Source organism: Crinia signifera, chromosome 11 (genome assembly GCF_055691185.1).
Source record: "Crinia signifera chromosome 11, ASM5569118v1, whole genome shotgun sequence".
In the NCBI taxonomy this organism is placed as follows: domain Eukaryota; kingdom Metazoa; phylum Chordata; class Amphibia; order Anura; family Myobatrachidae; genus Crinia; species Crinia signifera.
The window spans coordinates 40,114,972-40,136,253 of record NC_139227.1 but is presented as its reverse complement, the minus strand read 5'-3'; the positions used below and the strand labels follow the sequence as shown (position 1 = coordinate 40,136,253).

General features: G+C 45.4%; 1 protein-coding gene across 4 annotated transcripts in view; it reads left to right on the top strand.

Annotated features, from left to right (window-relative positions):
* Nucleotides 1-21,282, top strand: part of LOC146045878 (phosphorylase b kinase regulatory subunit beta-like) — a 210,242-nt gene that overhangs the window by 55,656 nt on the left and 133,304 nt on the right. For all 4 annotated transcript variants that reach the window (XM_083164989.1, XM_083164987.1, XM_083164990.1 and 1 more), the window contains 2 exons: nt 8,967-9,066; nt 12,671-12,778. In XM_083164989.1, coding sequence (XP_083021115.1) covers nt 8,967-9,066; nt 12,671-12,778 — 208 coding nt within the window. The remainder of the gene's footprint in view (nt 1-8,966; nt 9,067-12,670; nt 12,779-21,282) is intronic.

The following is a 21,282-nucleotide window of genomic DNA, read 5'->3' as shown; positions in this document are numbered from 1 at the left end:
GGCAGTGGCAGCAGACAGCCGCATTTGAATAATTGGGGGTCAGATTAGATTTGTTTTTTGACCTATGCGAAAATAAAGGAACCAATTGAAAAACTGAGACAGTGTGAAATGTTTTTTTATATGTACATAAGGTTTATATCATTAGGAATACTATGCACATTAGTACTAATTTTCTTAATATTTAAGTTCAAATGTCCTCTGAACCCCAGCAACCAATCAGCAGTCAGTTATCTGTTTAGTGCAGTTCTCATTGGTTGCTTTGGCTCAGTGCGGATGTTGCGATGTTAGTAAGGAAGACCTACAGTATAGTAAGGACCTTCTGTGAGTCTGATGGGATTGGATGCAAATATAAATGCAATGTTGAACTTTACATTTTTGTCTCCGTAAGGACATTTTTCCGTATATATCACCGAATTAATGCGTATTTAAAGGTTGCTAATGTGATAAAACAAGACTATGCTGCAAAATCCAGGACACAGGAGACCTGTACTCAATACAAAGTGACATCTCATAATAAAACATTAAATAGATTTAACAGCTATGTATTCTTAGTGAAATGAGGCCCAGGTCAGTAATATTTAATCGTTAGTGACTGATGATGTGCAGATAATTGTAGGTGGCGTAATGCGTTTTACATGTGTATAGCAAAACTTCGAACAAGCAGAATTCCAGGAAACACACAGCAGCTGCAGAACAGGCCGCGAGTATAGTAGATGGCTCTACCTGGCATAAAATGCATTTAAAACAGATAAAAAAAACAAAAGAAATATCCTCTGGTGTGTATGAGCCCGGAAACACTGGCACGGAAAGGTAGCAGTGCTCATTGTTAACCGCTTCTATCCGGGTTATGCGACCGATCAGATGTCCTGTATCCATGTCCTCGTCATTAAGGCGAATGTGTTGATGGACAGCATCTCTCCCCTCCGTCCAGAATACAGCTATCGGTCCTGCCTGTTTAATGCTGCCTGGAGAATTCAGCATTCATTAGGACAAATGTGGTGGTTTCTCTGCCACCTGAGGAAATATGATGCAGCGGTTAAACAGCCAAGAGCGAAACTCTCCAGGACACTATTGCACAATGGGGTCATCTGTCCTTTATTTGTGAAGACAGGGGCAGGCAATCCTGTTGTGAGGTTTGCTCATATTGGGCCTCATTTAGGCTTGATGGCTGGGCCAATTTGTTCTCAAAATGCAAAAAAAACATGCTGCACTGCAGGTGGGGCAGATCGATGTAACATGTGCAGACAGAGTTAGATTGGGGTGGGGTGTGTTCAAACTGAAATCTAAATTGCTGTGTAAGTATCAAGCAGCCATTACTTATGCTGCACAGAGACAAAATAACTCACCCAAATATAACTCTCTCTGCACATGTTACATCTGCCCCATCTGCAGTGCAGTATGTTTTGCCCATTTTGAGAACAAATTTGTGCAGAGATCAGGTTAGTATTAATCCCACTGTTTGCTGTATTTTGTAAAGTTTGTACATTCTCCCCATGCTTGTCAACTCTGGGTACTCCGGTTTCATCCCACAGTCCAAAAATATATACTGGTAGGATAGTAGGGCAGTTCAGATGGGCCTAGTGGTTTTTATCTGCCATCAAATTCTAGTATGTTTCTATGTTTAATGCATCACTGTTACTACAGAAACCTCTTTTGTACATCAGATACAGTATAACCAACCATCTCATGTAGGCAATAACACATTACCATAATGCATAATCTTATCATAAGCCATTAAGAAAGCACCCAATGGCTGCAAGTGCAGCATTTATAAACAGCCAATCACAGAAGAATGCATAGCGATATGCATTGCTCTCACCTGGATTTGACCCAAATACAAATGATTCAGCTTTCCCGGGTGGATCCGTATGTTCATGTCCTTACTGTGCTTGAACTACTGTACAACAACCATGCAGGCGCAGGCTGGCATAATTAGCAGGGTAACATAAATATACCATGGACTTGCTCTGGACATTCACAATGCGCACTAACACCAGATCCATTACTTGGTGACACTGTGCATCTGCCCCATTCATGTGCTTATTCTGTCAGACAGTATATGTGCTCGCTGTGCATCCGTCCCATTCATGTGCTTATTCTATCAGACAGTATATGTGCTCACTATGCATCTGCCCCATTCATGTGCTTATTCTGCCGGACAGTATATGTGCTCACTATGCATCTGCCCCATTCATGTGCTTATTCTGTCAGACAGTATATGTGCTCACTATGCATCTGCCCCATTCATGTGCTTATTCTGCCGGACAGTATATGTGCTCACTATGCATCTGCCCCATTCATGTACTTTTTCTGCCGGACAGTATATGTGCTCACTATGCATCTGTCCGATTCATGTGCTTATTCTGTCAGACAGTATATGTGCTCACTGTGCATCTGCCCCCATTCATGTGCTTATTCTGCTGGACAGTATATGTGCTCACTATGCATCTGTCCCATTCATTTGCCTATTCTGTCAGACAGTATATGTGCTCTCTGTGCATCTGCCCCATTCATGTGCTTATTCTGTCAGACAGTATATGTGCTCTCTGTGCATCTGCCCCATTCATGTACTTTTTCTGCTGGACAATATATGTGCTCACTATGCATCTGTCCCATTCATGTGCTTATTCTGCTGGACAGTATATGTGCTCACTATGCATCTGTCCCATTCATGTGCTTATTCTGCTGGACAGTATATGTGCTTGCTGTGCATCTGCCCCATTCATGTGCTTATTCTGTCAGACAGTATATGTGCTCACTATGCATCTGTCCCATTCATGTGCTTATTCTGACGGACAGTATATGTACTCGCTCTGCATCGGCGTCAGCGAGTCCTTAATTTTTAACATTCTGCTTCTTCAACTGATTGCCGACCATCACTATTAGGATTGGTGTTGCAGTATCACTGTGGCGCAGGTGAGCTGACATGTGACTTTTCATTTGCTAAGGCCCAGTGACATTGCTGAGACACTCTGCCTCGTGCCTCCGTTACATCACTGGTTAATAGGAATGTTATAGGCCCAGATAATGGCTCCTTCTCTATAATGACTGTTGCTACAGTGCGTAGGTGTCAGATTTGGTTTCTAGATTTAAATTTTTTTTTTTTACATCTTAACCAAGTCTGCGTTGCGGTCTACATTTCATTGCATTTGATTACTGTAGGCAGATCTATAATTTAACTGTTGTTCTTGGATTTATGTCCTATGGATGTAAAATAGCTTTCCCTGTGTAACCTATGGTTCTGTTAATTGGCCAGTGTGAGTCGTGCGTAGTGGGCATTATCAAAAGCCTGTGCCGCGGCTGGATTTATACATTGCAATTTCAGGAATAATTGTTTCGCTCCTGTAAAATGCTTCATAATGTTCCTATATCACAGTAATCCGCAAGAAGTGCCATTCATGTGTATTATGGCTGCATATCATTTATGGTACTTAACACAAATTTGTGTCTATTACCACATTACAGTATAGACGTCCTGTGTGCCGTACAGTACGCGGTGGACTGAAATGACAGCTTTGAATAAAACATAAAATAACGAAGGAGAGTTGATTGCCAAATGTGTCCCCTATGGGTGGAAAAAGCTTCTGAAAACTTAAATGTAAAGAAAGTTATCTTTCAGCCCGCAAATGGGTAACTGGGATGCAGTCTGTTCAGCGTTAAATCTGGGCCGTGATTGGGTAACTGGGATGCAGTCTGTTCAGCATTTATTCCAGGCTGTGATTGGGTAACTGGTATACGGTCTGTTCAGCGTTTGATCCAGTTAGAGGTCAGGTCACTGGCATGCAGAATGTTCAGCGTTTATTCAATGCTGTGATTGGGTGACTAGTATGCAGTCGATTCATTGCTCCAGTCGAAAGGTCAGGTAACTTGGACGCAATCTGTTCAGTGTTTATTCCAGGCCGCCATTGGATAACTGGGATGCAGTCTGTTCATCTTTTATTCAATGTTCTTTTTTTGTGTAACTGGAATGCAGTCTGTTCTGTGTTTGTTCCAATAGGAGGTCCAGTAACTGGGATGCGGTATGTTCAGCGTTTATTCCAGGCTGCAATTGGATAACTGGGATGCATTCTGTTCAGTGTTTATTCAATGCTGTGATTGGGTAACTGAGATGCAGTCTGTTCAGCGTTTATTAAATGCTGTGATTGGGTAACTGATAGGCATTTTGTTCCAGTCGGATGTCAGGTAACTGGGATGCAGTCTATTCAGCGTTTATGTCCAGGCCGCGATTGGGTAACTGGGATGCAGTCTGTTCAGCATTGAATCCAGTCCTCGATCGCATCACTGGGATGCAGTCTGTTCAGCGTTTATTCCAGTGAGAAATCACTGAAAACTACAATGCAGGACAGAGCTTATTAACCCTACAGTTTAAATAAAAAGGAAAAAAAGCCTTTAAAGTGTCACATCCAGGTCTTAGTTAGCATTTGCCAGCGTCATGGCCAAGTCAGGGGATGCAGACTGCCCCCTCTCTCAGCTTTCAGTATTCCCCAATAGCGATGGGCACCTGGCAATAAGTGGGTGAGAAATGTGTCTCCCCCAGCCCTGCTCCTAGGGACTTTTATAGAGATTTGTCAGGGTATGGTCATAATGTTGTCAATCACATCCCAGGGCTTGGCTGCCCCTCAGGGGTTGGGACCTCATTTTTTGGGGGAAGGGCTGCTTCATTTGCGGCTGGTAAATGGTATGTGGGGAGGGACGCACACTGTGGCTCATACACACCGGTTGAGTTACTAACTCCCTCTTGCAGCAGAAACAGGCAGAAGACCTATAGTGTCAACATCATTAATGGCACATGCATACCTCCCAACATGACCCTCTCCAGGAGGGACACATTGCTCTGCTCCTGGACTTCTCCCTTAATGTATGATTGTCATTACCTGTGTGGAAGCACCTTTCTTATCAATTAACCTGTGTGAAACAGGTGATGGGAATCGTACTTTAAGAGAAAGTCCAGGAACATCGATAGTGACAAGTGGCACCACGCCTACATAATTCATGACGGCGGTGGCGCTCGTTACTCACCACTGCCCACTTGACCATGCACATTATAAGAATCACGGGGGACAGCTGAGCCCAGCCTCCGGGTCCTCTCTCCCTCCGGGTCCAGTCTAGAGTAATGAGTGTGACGTCATCACGTCACACGCCTAATGGGGAGGCGGACAATAATGTTGTGCCTAGGGGCGGGCGGCCTGACCCCTAAATCCGGCCCTGGTAGTAAGTACCTGTAACACAAAGTGACTTGTGCGTAATGTAAGCTGACGCGTGTACAGCGTCCTCAGCTGGTTAAGATTCAGAGCAGGACACACATTTATGTCGGCAATAAACTGTCTCTATCGAGGCCTCTCATCTATACGTTCATGTTCTTGTGAAACGCCCTGGTCTATTACACTGCTCCAGATGGGAATCTCACAAGAGTGGCTTCAAGTGCTCGCTGCTTCTCCGAACCCCATCTGCCATTCATCACCAGGACAATAAACAGGCCGTTCACAAACATTTAACACAATGGCCTGTATGTGGAGTAATATAATTATATTGTTATGCTGTAAATGTAATGTAGAATACACAATGGCCCATAAGGACATTTAGTGATGTCACTAGTTTCCAGGGATCTGATTGGCTGCCTGCTCCAGGCCACAGATTGGCTGCCTCAGCTGTTTATAGGTGATGGACACATTACCAGCAGTGACTGTTAGGTGTGTAAAGTTACAGGTGTGGGCATACTGTGGATTACAATCGCTTGTGTGGCCCCTGAATCAGTTTTTGAAGTCACTTTATTTTTTCAAATTTACAATACCTTATACCAGTGGTTCCCGAATAATATTTGAATCACGGCGCCCTAGAGCATCACATTTTTTTTGTGGCAACTCTAGGCTAAAGGTTTCTTATTGCGTACTTTAGAAAAAATATTACATTAAATTAATTTTGGGTACTTGTTTCTTAGAGCGGCGCCCAGTACGCATTTAACGTACTGGGCTATTCTCCTTAGTAAAATCGCATCGGATCGCACAGCGTCTATAGTGGTATGCGATGCAATGCGATATTTCTTTGTATAAGCACCATTAAGTGCACAAGAGTGCTTATACAATTAAATATTGCATAGGATCGAATGGCACCATACAGTGGGTGCGATCCGATGCGATATTTCCTTGCATAAGCACCCATATAACATGTTATGGGTGCTTACAATTATACCCGTATGACATGTCATAGATGATTACAGTGTCATACTGTATGGGTACAATTGTAAGCACACCACCACTATCCATGGCAGCCCGAAGAGTGGCAGAATGCGTCCTCCGACCTTTTCATACCCCAACTCTCCACATTGGGGTGGAGTTAATTTTATAAAGTGTGGCGAGCCGATGCGGATTACATGACCTGTTCCGCGTCGCCTCGCTGCGCTCGCCACATTTTATAAACTCAACTCCATGCCGACGTGGATAGTGGGGGTATGAAAAGGTCGGAGGACGCGTTCCGCTGCCACTCGCGGGGCTCACTGCGCTCGCCTCACTTCGGACTGCCGTGGATAGTGGTGATGTTTTATGAACACATTCACACCTGCAAAATCATGCAAGTGACACAGTAATGACAAAATGTGTTAAATAAGAACTATAATTTACTTAAATAATTAAAAAGCATAATGTAAATGGTAATACAAACAAAGAATAAATTTAAAACAATTAAAGATTAATTAAGAACATGGAATCAATTGTAAACTGTGACACATTATTTAGGAAACAAATTATTTAGTCGTCCTTAGGGTGAAGTGTCAGGGCGTGCAGGATACGATTACATGGGTTATCCCAACCCAATGTTTTTCGCCACATAAACTCCTGCAGGTACGATTGGAGCATTGGAGTGTCTAGCGGTGCCCCGATGGCGTTTATGGCGCCATTTGCATGCAACCCACATTCTTTCAATGTTTTGGGTATGAACCCCTGTGGAGTGGTCTATGAAATTATAGCGGTGGTTAACCTGGGCGTGCTGATATCCTGCCAATTGGAGCTGATCAGTGTTATACGTCCTCCAGCAGTCTCTGTAAATTGTAGATCCAGGCTCAACATTATCAATTATAGCCGTCATCAACGTGCTGGCATCGCGGGTGGCCACCATCGTGGGGAAACTGTCCTGTTTCTCTGCATATTCCCCCAAAAACCCACTGCTAGGGTAACATCCGGCCAACAGTACTCTTTCTCCTCACAAACATGCTCTCATCCACCTCGACGATGCGATCTGGTCCACCGATACAGCGCTGTGGCTGCGCCATGAGGTCTATCGAGAAAGCCTCCCGCATCCACTTATTGTATAACACCGTTTTTTTTCTACATATCCAGCTGTTGCTGACAGTAGTCGATGGATGTCAGCTCCTGCGCTCATGAATATATGAACCTCACCAAGGTGAGAGAGGGTAAGCGGCACCCTGGAAACCAGTGTGCCGCTCTGAGGCTCACCTTTAGGCGGCAAACTTTGACATGGCACCGCCACATACCTTACTTCACACTTGGGCGCATTATGTGTCCATTTGCGCAATTCTGCGCCGCTGGTAGGAGATTATGGCGCTGAAAAAACGCGATAGCCTCATCCTCCTTCTGAGGCAACGAGAACATATTCAGCAAAGCAGCCATATTGTCACCTTTCAAAAACTCTCTCACCGTAAAACAGCAGCTCAGAAATACACTTACACTCCTCTCAGAAAATCATCTCAGAATGATTTCTGAGAGGATCTGACAGGGGGCGGGAATCACAGTGAGCCAGGGAACGGGAGCGGTACTGAAATTACATTGCACACATCGCATGCCACTATAACGCGGCTTGCAATGCGATTTCACTACGGTACCGTACGTGCAGATATTGGGCGCCGTGCTAGGAAACAAGTACCGAATTTTGTTTAGATGTCATCCTTGGGTTCAGTTATGTAGTGAGGGACAGGATTCCCTTCTGTTTGTCTACATGTTTTTTTCCCTCCCTTATACTGATGCCACTGTCACAGGTACCAGATTCCCTACCTTATACTAATGCCAGTACCAATACCATAACCCCTATCACTAATACCATAACCCAGCGGTTTCCAAAGTATGGCTTGGCACCATGGGGTGCCTCAGTATGTTTGCAAGGGTGCCTCGGGTTGGGGGTCCACAACCAAAACAGATCTTTTTCAAAGTGATTGGCAGCCATCAGCACTGGTTTTGCCTATCATAAAAGATATGGACAATTACAATCACAGCTATGTTCTCCACCACATAACTGAGCCTGAAGGTGACCGTTAAGCACAATTTACTTTATTTTCTTATTTATCAATAAGAAACTTTGACTAGGGGTGCCTTGAACAAATGCTGATATTCTAGGGGTGTCCTGGTCAAGAAAGTTTGGGAACCCCTGCAATAGCCCCTATCCCTAATACCATAACCCCAATTCCTATTCCAAATACCATAACCCCTACACCAATCCCTATATCCTAATACCATAACCTCAATCCCTAATACCATAACCCCTACACCAATCCCTATATCCTAATACCATAACCCCAATCCCTAATACCATAACCCCTACACCAATCCCTATATCCTAATACCATAACCCCTACACCAATCCCTATATCCTAATACCATAACCCCAATCCCTAATACCATAACCCCTATCCCTAATACCATAACCCCTGCATTAATCCCTAACACCAATGCCCTAATGGGCAGACTGCCTGGGCCATGATGTGGTTCTTATCTGCCCTCAGTTCTGTGTTTGTTACGTTGTGTTTGACATAATACAGTGCTTTGAAGAGTCACACATAATGTTGCGGTTGCTATTTGTAAAATGTTACTGTTATTTTGTTGAGTGTTGCGTTACGTATAACCATATCGTTCTGCAGCACAGGTCTGCGGTGCAGCTCGGCAGCCGCCAGGGCAATAATATGCACTTTCCATCGCCATTGTTCTGATTTTCTCTCTCTTTCTGTTATCTCTCACGTCCAGGCGCATCGATGATGACAAAGGAAGGACACACGAGCTGGAGCATTCTGCAATCAAATGCATGCGAGGAATACTGTACTGTTACATGCGGCAAGCAGATAAGGTAGCGGAACCCTGCTCTGCCTGGGATAATGGGGGAAGGTTGGGGAGGGGGGGCTTTATATGCCAGCCCTAGTGACATAGCATCTCTGTCACGGGATGGTGTATTGCTGTTGCCGGCATTGTACTATATTCCCATCGCCTACATTATCGTATATAAGCTGTATACTCTTTGCAGATAGGTTCTAAGCATGTCGGGAGCCGTCCTTAGCTGAATAAAAATGAGCAGCTGATCCGTTCCTTAATATAAGCTGGCTTCCTCCGTCCCTTATCTGGGTATTGTCTTAGAGAGATCCGCCAAGGTCACAGAAGGCGCTTGCTCATTATCAGTGATGCATCTACTTAATTGCCAACTAACCCGTCCGTCCGGTCACTTGTGACCAGCGTTCTGCCAGAGAACAAAAGGCAGAGATGGTGTCATGCCTACCGGCGGTCTCTGGACGGGGTTCCCCTATTATGCCGCGCTCAATTAGGTACAAAACCGTTTCAGTGGCTTAAGAGAGCTTGAATGATACATTGTTCTGTCTCCTGTATATACATGGCAGGCCTACAGCAAAGCCCTTGTCACGCTTCCTATAATGCAACTACTGAAATCCAATAGTTGGGATGTGGCCGCGCAAGGGCTGACTGACACTTGCAGGGACCGCCAGAGGGTGTCCTATGGCTGATTGACTTTCAGGCTATCGACCGATTCGGAATTTCAATGGTCATTATGTTGACATGAACTTTAGGGATCGTTAACCAATATGTCTAGATTCACTTAAGTTGACACATAAAATCTTGACAAGTTCAGAATGTCAACAACAGAATGTCTACAGTGTTGCTTTTTCTTGTTTATCCATAACCCCTGGACTGATCAGTAACCCTAAAATTTTACTAAAAAACATGTGTTGACATTCTCGTCTCAACGTGTTAAATAGTTAAGTCCTGAACTTGTCATTTTAGCCACGTCGACCAATAGTTTTCATGAACGGTCTTCAAGAATTGACGCCAGTGCATGTTTGTCAGATTTCACGTTTGCTTAGTAAATGAAAACCTTTTACATACGTCCTTAAGCCATTGGGGATACATATAATATCCAAGGCGTCAAAAGAACGACCCCGTCTCATCCCAAAATGGAGAATCCAGACAGCGGCTTTGTTAGGAACTTAACCTTCCCTTGCAGCAGCGTTACTCTGGACCGTAACCTTCCCTGCTAATGTCCAACCCTAATCTCCGCCACCTAACCCCCCATCCTTGCCCTGCAGCCTAACCCCACCCCCCCTTCTAAACGCCTAACCTAATCCATGCAGCCCAACTTTAACCTTCCTTTCCTCATAACCTAACCCTGAGTCCCCCTTCTAGTGCCTAAACCTAACTCCCTTTTCCCCGGCCGCACCCTAGACCGTACACTCATCGATTGGCATGCCGGCTGTCTGTATTCCCGCCTCCGGAATCCTGATGTATTTCACAGTTCCAGCGCCGCTCTTCTGATGATCATTTGAGTGTATTGAACACCCGCGTCCTGACCGCTGATCGCATCCCAGGCATTGATAAAGAATAACGGCATCCAGTAGTTGTCTTATAGACCGTTCTGCTGTGTACTCCTAATAAATGAAGCATAGATTAATGTTGTGTCTAACCCATCTAGTTGTGAGCTGAAACTTGCAGCTGACCTATACCTAACAAGCAGGGGGAACGAAGTGGAACTGAGTTCCACCACCTCTAATGGTGAGGTAGAACATTTTAACCTCCACATTGGCCTTACACAGTAATTATCACAGAAAAACAAGAAATACCTGCACTGTGGTGTTAGTGACTACTACACATGGAAGAGGGGTATATAATGGGGGTCTTCGTGACCACTGTTAACCCTTTGAGTGCCAAGTGAACATTTGTATTCATCATAATGACCTGTAATGTTACCTTCTATAGGAATATAATGTTTGTTACACAACGGTTTTTATTTGAATTTATATAACAAATGTGAGGGAAGCTGGCGTTTTTAGCAAATATTTTGCACATCTCTCACACAGATGCCACTCTTAAGGTGCCCATACACTAATAAGATTTATCTGCAGATCTGGCTGGTTGGAACAAAAACATGGTTATGGATGAGTGACAGTATGTCAGTTTTCCAGCATTTCCAAGCAAATGGTCAACTGTCATTTGCTCTCATCCATAACCAGGTTTTTGTTCCAACCAGCCAGATCTGAAGATAAATCTGCGTGTGTATGGCCACCTTAAGGGTAATAAAATACATACTGCAAGGATAGTTACTACTACACTGGGCACAGCGGGATATAATGGGGGCCCGTTCTGCAGTCCTCGTTGCTCCCCCTTCCCCTGATGGCGGCCCTGGTAAAGGTCCAGTCATAGCCAAGTATGGCTGATACCAAATAACAATAGCATACAAGGCCCCTGTATACAGCGGACATTCTTTATTTTGCTAAATTATAAATCTATAGTATATTCCAATAAAAAAGCTCATTTTTATTCAATTAACCTACAGCTCCCGGGAGTGGGTCAATAAAAAAGCAATTTGTCACAAGTAATAACATAACGCTGCATATATATAAAGTCCTCAGTCATTAAACGCAGGCCTTCCCATAATATTTCTACTTCTCACTTGGTATAATCAATCTGCACAGGTAATATATAAATGAATCCGCTATCAGTCACCATTGGTCTACGGGATCTTGTTATGCTCACAGGTTTGCAATGTCTACTTACAGTTGTGCAGAGACTCTCAGGGGTGAATTTACTAAGATGGGAGTTCTATTGAAGATGGCATGTTGCTCATAGCAACCAATCAAATCCTGCTTCTTAAAGACTTAAGGACAAGTATACCCCAATTTCCCTTGTGTTCCCCAGCAGCTCCCCAGGAGGGCTCGCATGCGATTCGGCACCTAGGGGGGTATTCAATGTTTGTCGTGCACCCGCAGCCATCTCCCGACGGGGGAGATGGCTGCGGGGCCCTATTCAATGCTGTCTTCCCCGACAGCATTGAACAGGGGTTTTGCGCAGAACGAGCCCGACATCACAAGCTGTCGGGCTCGTTCTGCCGAGAAAAGCCGTAAATAGGCGAGCTCCTGGCCGGAGCTCGTCTATTTTCGTCATCAACTCGCGGCCACGCCCCCTTCTCGCCGTTTGGGGGCCGGGACATTGAATCCCGACTGCCGAGCTCCAGGCGAGCTAAACAAGAACGGGACAGGGGCACGGCTGTCGAGCTTGCTCGACGGCTGTTCCCCTGACATTGAATACCCCCCTTAATGTGCCTTTTTTTTTTATATGCGGTATATTGCATCGGAACTGCAGGCGGGAACAGGCTGCGAGACTGTGGGGTAGCAGGAGAATTAAGATAAACCCTTACAAATGAATGGGTCGCCGCTGATTGGCTAAGAGAGCAGGCTGCAGGAGTTTTTTTTTAGATGTGAGGGTGACTGCTGCAGATACGATTTATCTTATGTGCAGCCCATCCGAACAAGCGAACAAGTGTGAATCAGGCCCAATATATCTGTTGTTCAAAAAATGTGATACTATTTTTTTATTTTTTATTCCAGTTAGTTATAAAGTTATAATTGTGCGATTTGATGGGTCTCTAACACACGTGACCATTTATCTTCCAGGTTGAACAGTTTAAGCAGGATCCCAGCCCGCAGAAATGTCTGCATTCTATTTTCCACATGGACACTGGAGATGAGATCCTGTCATACAAAGAATACGGCCACCTACAGGTAACACTCCAAGGACACCCCTTTTCCTCACCCCCTTGCCGGTGTCATTTGTCGCCGAGAGCATTTATTGATGTTATTAAACAGCACGCAGGGGGAGTGACATCTTTACATGGATATTGGATATGGCACGGAGCTGCTCTGCAGATACTTGTGTGACGGATTTTTGACTACCCCAATCTAGAGTAGGATCTGTACAACGTGTCCTATGTATACAGTACTTTACCCTTCTGACTCCCAAATATGTTTTTCACTACAGCCCTTATTAACTAGAACTCCCATCTTATTAAATCACAGTTGCTTTGCTTTGCCCTTAGGTACGATGCAGGGTTTCTGTTGAACGGAATATGTAGGAATTGCTCCTACATAACAGTATTTGCGCTTGTGTTGGAGCTGCCAGGTCCTGTGGTCAATGGTAGTATAGGGATTTGCTTATGGAGGGGCAAAAAATGGACCGGCGCTTGATTGGGGGATAATGGGGAGGAAATGAAGTGGGGGGGGGGTCGAGGTGGGTTTCACAGAGTGACGAACAAGAGCGTACAGATAGAAAAGGAAATGGAAATAAATATAAACTAAAATAAAGAAATAAAAAATAATAAAAAATATAAAATAAAATAAAAAATGGCGTTAATGTTTTACAGCCCCTTTGAGGTGTTTTAGAATGTCCCAGAGATTGACCTGTACTGTGCTAACTCTATCTAAAGTACCTGGAGTCCGTTATTGGAGCTCCCTTGTGCAGCCAAGCGATGCAGCGGCAATGCGCTGTTTGCTGGTTCCAGCGTGTCGGAGCTCCGGCGGGTGACGTCACCGTCTCTTCGGCAGCTTGTAGAAGTAGCGAGGAAGCGTCTGACAAGTCTTCTTCTTCCCTGGGGGTTCTTTTTAAAACGAACCAACGCGTTTCACGTCACTAGGACGCTTTTTCAAGGATGGATTGTGTTTGATAAAAGTCACTTTATATAGCAAAAACTTTATTGATAAAACCGGAAGTGCCTGGAAACGGAAGTTCACGTTTTCGGCGGCAAACACATGTTTGTTCTTCCTAAGGTTAAAACAGTGGTTTGTTCTGTTTATACGCCAAAAATTTTAAAAAATAAGAAAAATAAGCAAAAATAAGGCAAAAAGAAAATAATTGTAAATAAAAATAAAAGTAAAAATAAACATAACGAAATGTAGGAAAGACACTGAAGTCGCAAATAGGTTGAAAAGGGAAAAAGAGCAGGGTGTTGAGGTATTTTTTTATATTTTTTTTATTTTCATAGGAATGCCTTTAGCTCAATGTCTATATTTAGACCCTTCGGTGTAAGGGTGTCTAAGAGGAATATCCATTTTGTTTCAGTTTTTTTCAGGCTGGATACCAGGTCGTCTCCTCTCCAATGGGGGGCTAAGTTCTGTATTCCTAGAAATTTCAGTCCTTTGGGGTCTTGATTATATACTTCCAAAAAGTGGGCTGAGACACTGTGGGTTTTTAATCCTCTTCTGATATTGTGCAGATGTTCTGTTATCCTTGTTTTTAAATTTCCTTTTTGTTTGGCCCACATACATATAAGGAGCCATTTACCTTCTAGAATGCCCTTATGGCCACCAGTATGTGAGCCAAACAAAAAGAAAATTAAAAACAGGGATAACAGAACATCTGTACAATATCAGAAGAGGATTAAAAAACCACAGTGTCTGTTGTACTGCTAACATTTCTGGCTTACTCCCCAGCCACCTCCGCACATCACGATCCAACCACCACCATTTGGAGCTCGGGACATTTAAACCCTATTCTTTATATGTGACTTGCTAACAGTAGGAACGGACTTGTTAGTCCGCCTACGTAAATGTGTTAACAGCACACAAATACTCATTAGCAAACACAGAGCGGGATTTCTGACCGCAGCAACAATCAAAGCATATTAGTCTCCACCGCAGGTAATGCTCCCGTTATCAGCGGTGACCGCAGGGTTGCCGGTATTACAGATACACAGGCCATTGTTTAAGCCATTATTCAAATTGTTATAGGAATTCTCGTGCCGACAATGCTGTAATTTAGATAAACACAAGGCCGTTTGAGTGAAGTCTTTTAAAATAATTGCCGGCAGATCTGATCCTTGTATCCAGGCAGAAGTTAAATGCTCATTTCAGAAGCGATACAGGGCTGTGTTTAGGAATACTCAGTATTAGGCTGGGATCATTTTGCAGATGGTAAAAAAGAAAATATTAACCAATCAGATTCTACTTCCTTTTTATTTTGCACCTTCCAGAAAATAATAGAATCTGATTGGTGCACTATGGACAACATCTCATTTTGAATAGAACTCCTCCCATCTTAGTAAATTTACTCCGTTCTACCCATATGTGGTATAGCTCACAGACCATATCTAGGCCTACTGTCATTCGGTCAATGCCGAAGGTTGACATGGAAAAGATTGACACATCAAATGACGACATGAGTTTTTTTGCACGTTTTGTTTTTGGTGTAAATGTCGACACCTTAGCGCATGGATCCCCAGTTACTTTACCACGATCCCTCAGCATGTTTTGGGCCACTTTACCGTTCCCAATCGAAGTTCACGTGGATAGTAAAGTATAACAAGTGTCGACCATCACCATGTTGACCTATTGCTTGTGTTGACCTTTTGTCAATGTCGACTGTGTGCATGTCGACCTAGACCTTGTCTATGAGCTATATGGAGACAGTCGGCCCATTACTTCATCCAGCTGTCCGGATCCTATGGCTAGTCTGAGAAAGATTCACTTACACAAAACTGACCGCGATCTTCTACCATCGATGGTGATTCGGGCAGCACTCGGATATTGCAGCTGCGCCTAGCATGCATCCTGCTGCAGCTTATTACAGCCACTTCCCTTCACTACCTGCTGCTGTGCAATGCCATACAAGTCGCATTCATACCTGTGTCACCGCGTGGGGACAGCCTGGTATACCTGGTAGAGGAAATCATTACCTTTAGAATGCTATAGACTATTCATTGGAAAATAGATTTAATTTCTGATTTTATACTTATGGATGTTATCACATACAATGCAACCATTGCGCTTATTATGGTAACACCAGTACCTTTATGTACTTTCTCTTTCAATGGTCCTGGTGACACAGCTCAACACTGGGATGTAGGAGGGTCCGAAGGAGCCAGGCACCTATCCTAAAGCTTTAGAGGGTAGGCTCCTCCCCTACTGCATCCCTGGACTCTTCAGTTCGTGTTAGGTGCCCACTGGAGTGGGTGCTATTCTAAAGGGCTGCAGGAGCAGCCGAAGAATTAGAGTAGTTAGGGGATTTTTATTATTTTATTAACTTTTACCCTAGCTAGGTAGGCACAGTGTGAGGATTCTCATAGTGAATCCTCACACTGCTTGCGCAGCAGGAGCTGACAGAAGCGCGTCCTGTCAGCTCACTGTGCACAGGGGAGACACTGTCTGGTCTCCCTGTGCAGCGCTTATAGCCTTTTCTAAAAGGCTGCCTGGGCTCCGGAGTACCCTGAAACCGGCTCCACGTTTAGGTGGGGATCATGGGGGACAGGCGCTCCGTGATGGCGGCGGCCATTTTATGCGGAGCTTACACGCTGAGCTCCTAGATGAGAGGACAGCAGCGTTGTGACAGGCATGTTCCAAGTGATCCCCATTTGAGGGGGAGACACTGGAACTAGGAAATCCTACCTAAGGAGCGGCTTGCTGGGGGTGGTTGGCGCCAAAAGGTCACGGACCCCGCAGCAGCAGGGACCTGTGGTCTCTTCCTTCACTCTGACTTTGGCGCCTTTCAGAACGCTTGCAGCGGAGCTGAGCTGGCTTACTGATCCTGGCAGAGTGACTTGGATTTCCTGGGCATCGCTTCCCCGCAGTTGAAACCAACAGACAGATAAGTGACTGGGTGCATTGCTCTGTATAAACGCTTGTACATTGTTTGCACTGTGTATACTGATAGATATACATTTATCACTTGCATCATGTCTGAGCATCAGGCTGTGGTTTTGGGGGAGGGAGCCCTTAGTGCACTGAGCGCGTGCAATGTTTGCACACAAAAGTTTGTCCCTGAGCAGATGGCCAAGGGGGGCTTATGTATTACTTGCGCTGATGTGAGACCCATGGGCAGTGATCCCCATAGGGCAGAGCAGATGGAACCTGCGTGGGCCAGGGCCCTAGGCAGGTCAGTAAACGCTTTGGTGCAGCTTTTGGACAGGCAGAGTGATGGGCTGGTAGAATCACAGAGACCTATGCCATCATCTCAGCAGTCGTCTGGCTCCTTGCCTCTTACCCAGGCAGATCCTGTACTGATCCAGGTGATGCAGGATACTGCAAAAGGGATTAACAGGTTCAGTGAAATGCTGGACAAAATGGATGATGTGGCAGGGACCCCTAGAAGGTCTTATGCTTTAACTACTGTGGTAGATGAAGAGGAAGGAGAGTATACTGACACCCCCTGGGATCAGGGTGATGATTTGGAAGAGAACTCTGCTGCTGGTATAGAGGATCTCATTGTAGCTGTGAAGCAGGCTTTAAAGCTGACTGTGGAGGATAAAACTCCTGTTAAAGGTGTTTTTAAGCGACAGCGGAAGGAGGCTGTTACTTTTCCTTCAGATGAGGGGTTACAGGAATTGTTAGAAGGGGCTTGGAAAACTCCTGATAAGAGGCTTCAGATGCCTAAACGATTCCTTAGTCTGTACCCCATGCCAGAGTCTCATGCGGAGCTCTGGGAAAAGGTCCCAGTTGTGGACGCTTCAGTGGCACGTTTGTCCAAGGCTACTGTATTACCAGTACAAGGCGGTGCAGCTTTTAAAGATTCTGTGGATAAAAAGCTGGAGGGAAACCTCAAAGCTATCTTTGAAGGGGTGGGGTTTACCTTACGACCCCTTATTGCTTCAGCCTGGGTTTCTAAGGCCATGATAGAGTGGGCTGGTGAATTATGCACCATGCTGCAGGCTGACCCTGGTGCATTACTGCTTGCAGAAAAGATTAAGGCAGCGGCAGAATATGCAGTTGAAGCAGAGGAGGAAGCTATTAAAATGGCAACCAGAGTGTCCACAGTCTCCATTAATGCCAGGAGAGTGCTTTGGCTTAAAGCCTGGGAAGCAGACAATGAGTCCAAGAAGGCTCTGGAAACATTAGCCTTCAAAGGAAAGGTACTCTTTGGTACCGAATTAGAGGAGATTATAAAACAGGCCACAGGCGGCAAAAGTACATTCCTGCCGGCCTCCTCAGCAAAGCAGACGTCCAGATTTTCTACTTTTAAGCCGTCCTTTCGGCCCTCCCCTAGAGGTGGTGCGTCCTTTCGAGGACAGTCTTTCAGGGGAAGGTTTCAGTCCTCTAGAGGCAAGACACAAAAGTCAAAATTTGGCTCTTTTCACAAGAAGCCTGCCAATAAAGGAGAGGACAAACCCTCTGCATGACTGTCAGGGGCTTCGCCCGACAGTGACAAAAGTGGGCGGGCGTCTCACACTCTTCAGGGACGCTTGGGCTTCTCTAGGCCAGGATGCCTGGGTGTTAGATATTATAACACAGGGTTACAAAATCCCTTTCAGAGGGCCACCTCCGAAGAGGTTCATTCCCACATCCTTACCAAAGGAGGCACGGCTGCGTACAGCTCTTGTGAAAGCAGCGCACTCCCTTTTGGAAAAAGGGGTGGTTACACTAGTCCCCAAGACAGAGTGGAAGAAAGGCTTTTACTCCACGCTGTTCCTGGTGCCCAAACCAGACGGGTCTTATAGACCAATACTAAATTTGAAGTCTCTAAATGTTCATTTATGGGTAGACCATTTCAAAATGGAGTCCCTACGGTCAGTACTCCTGAGTCTGGACCAGGGAGAATTTTTGGCGTCCATGGATGTCCAGGACGCATATCTGCACGTCCCTATACACCCGGAGCATCAGACCTTGTTGAGGTTTGCCATAGGAGACCTGCATTTACAATTCCGGGCGTTACCCTTTGGGCTAGCAACCGCGCCAAGGGTATTCACAAAGATAATGTCAGTGATGGCGGCGGTGCTGAGGCTCAGGGGAATCACAGTAATACCCTATTTGGACGATCTCCTGTTCAAAGCGGAGTCAGCAGCCATGCTGCAGAGTCACTTGGCAGAGGCCATCGGTTTTTTGCAGGCTCACGGCTGGATTTTAAATTTGCAAAAATCTCAGTTGGTACCGTCACAAAGACTACAATTCTTGGGAGTCATACTGGACACCCATCTTCATCGGGTTTTCCTCCCGGAGATAAAGGCCAGGGATCTGGTCACCCTAGTCCAGGAGATTCTCAGGGCTCAGAGCATTTCAGTATGGAGGTGCCTCAAGCTCCTGGGGAAAATGGTGGCGTCATTGGACTGGTTGGTAGTAACTACCGACGCCAGTCTCAGGGGCTGGGGGGCAGTAGTCCTGGATCTCAGGCTTCAGGGCCTGTGGACGGCAGAGGAATCAGCATTACCAATCAACATCTTGGAGCTGAGAGCTGTCTGGAAAGTGATTTCCTTGGCGGGAGACAGGTTACAGAACCTCCCTTTGAGGATTCAGACCGACAATGCCACAGCTGTGGCGTATCTGAATCACCAGGGAGGTACACGCAGCAAATTGGCCATGTGGGAGGTGTCCAGAATCTTCCTATGGGCGGAACAGAATGTTCCAGCTGTATCGGCTATATTCATTCCAGGAATAGAGAACATAGAAGCCGACTTCCTGAGCAGGGAGGAGCTCAAGGAAGGGGAATGGAGCTTACACCCTCAGGTGTTTCACCAGATCACCTCGATGTGGGGAATCCCGGATGTGGACCTGATGGCATCCAGGGTCAACCGTCAAGTGCCCAGGTTCTATGCCAGAACGAGGGATCCACTAGCGGAGGCAGTGGATGCCATGACTATTCACTGGCAGGGAGATCTCCTTTATGCATTCCCACCAGTACCAATGTTACCGAGACTTCTGAAGAAAATACAGGGGCAGAAGGTTCCAGTGATCTTAGTGGCCCCAGATTGGCCAAGGAGGTCCTGGTACTCGAGGCTTCAGAGGTTGTCTGTGGACTCATGGCGTCTACCTCTGAGACCAGACCTTCTAAGACAAGGCCCATTCAATCACCTGGATTCAGATCGATTGATTTTGACGGCCTGGCTATTGAAACCACCATTTTGAAAAGGAAAGGGTTTTCTGAGGCAGTAGTACAGACGATGATTAAAGCCAGAAAAGCTGTATCTTCGGCAAATTATTATAGAGTCTGGAAGACTTACATTCGATGGTGTGAGAGAAGAAAGGCTCATACATCTCATTTTAAGCTATCAAGAATGATGGAATTCTTACAAGATGGTTTTTCATCGGGCCTAAGCCTTCAGTCACTGAAGGTGCAGATTTCGGCCTTGTCCATCTATTTCCAGAAAAAGATAGCCATTTTGCCGGAAATTCAAACCTTTTTACAAGGAGTATCCAGGTTGAAACCTCCATACAAGCAACCAGTAGCACCTTGGGATCTATCACTGGTTTTGGAATGCCTTCAAAAGGCGCCTTTTGAACCTTTAAGGTCGGCTGACTTTAAGTTTCTCACGTGGAAGCTAGTGTTTTTGTTAGCAGTAGCATCTGCTAAAAGAGTTTCAGAGTTGGGAGCCTTGTCATGTAAATCTCCCTTCTTAATTTTTCATGATGACAGGGCTGTTTTAAGAACAGTGCCTCAGTTTTTACCGAAGGTGGTATCTACCTTCCATTTAAATCAGGAGATAGTTCTACCTGTGTTTCAACCCCCAGAGGGTTCTAAGAAAAGGGACAAGTTGAGAACTTTGGATGTTGTGCGTGCCTTACGCATATATGTGGACAGAGTGAAGAGTGTCAGGAAGACTGACACATTGTTGGTATTGTATGACGTACACAAAATTGGTTGGCCTGCATCTAAGCAGACTATTGCTAGGTGGTTGCGGTCTATGATAGCCTTTGCATACACCAAGGTGGGTAGACCGGTACCGGCCAAAATAAATGCGCATACCACCAGGTCAGTTGCCACCTCTTGGGCGGTTCGACATGGGGCCACAGCTGAGCAGGTTTGCAGAGCTGCCACTTGGTCATCTGTTCACACATTTGCCAAATTCTATAGATTCCATGAGTTCGCGTCGGAGGACGCATCATTCGGGCGAGCAGTGCTGAGAGCTGCAGACCTGAGCGTACCCTCCCAAAGGACCGGCTCTGGAACGTCCCAGTGTTGAGCTGTGTCACCAGGACCATTGAAAGAGAAAAAGGGATTTTTGTAAGAACTTACCGTTCGAATCCCTTTCTCTGATATGGTCCTGGTGACACAGCGATCCCTCCCTTACGCTCAGTAAGTATGCCAGAAGTTTCATGATGTTCATGTTAAAATGGTTAAAAGTTAACAGTTTCTGTTATAAAATGTGCATATAATATGTGCAGGCGTTTGTACTGAGTTAATGTATTCCAGTGGCTTTGAAAGATGAACTGAAGAGTCCAGGGATGCAGTAGGGGAGGAGCCTACCCTCTAAAAGCTTTAGGATAGGTGCCTGGCTCCTTCGGACCCTCCTACATCCCAGTGTTGAGCT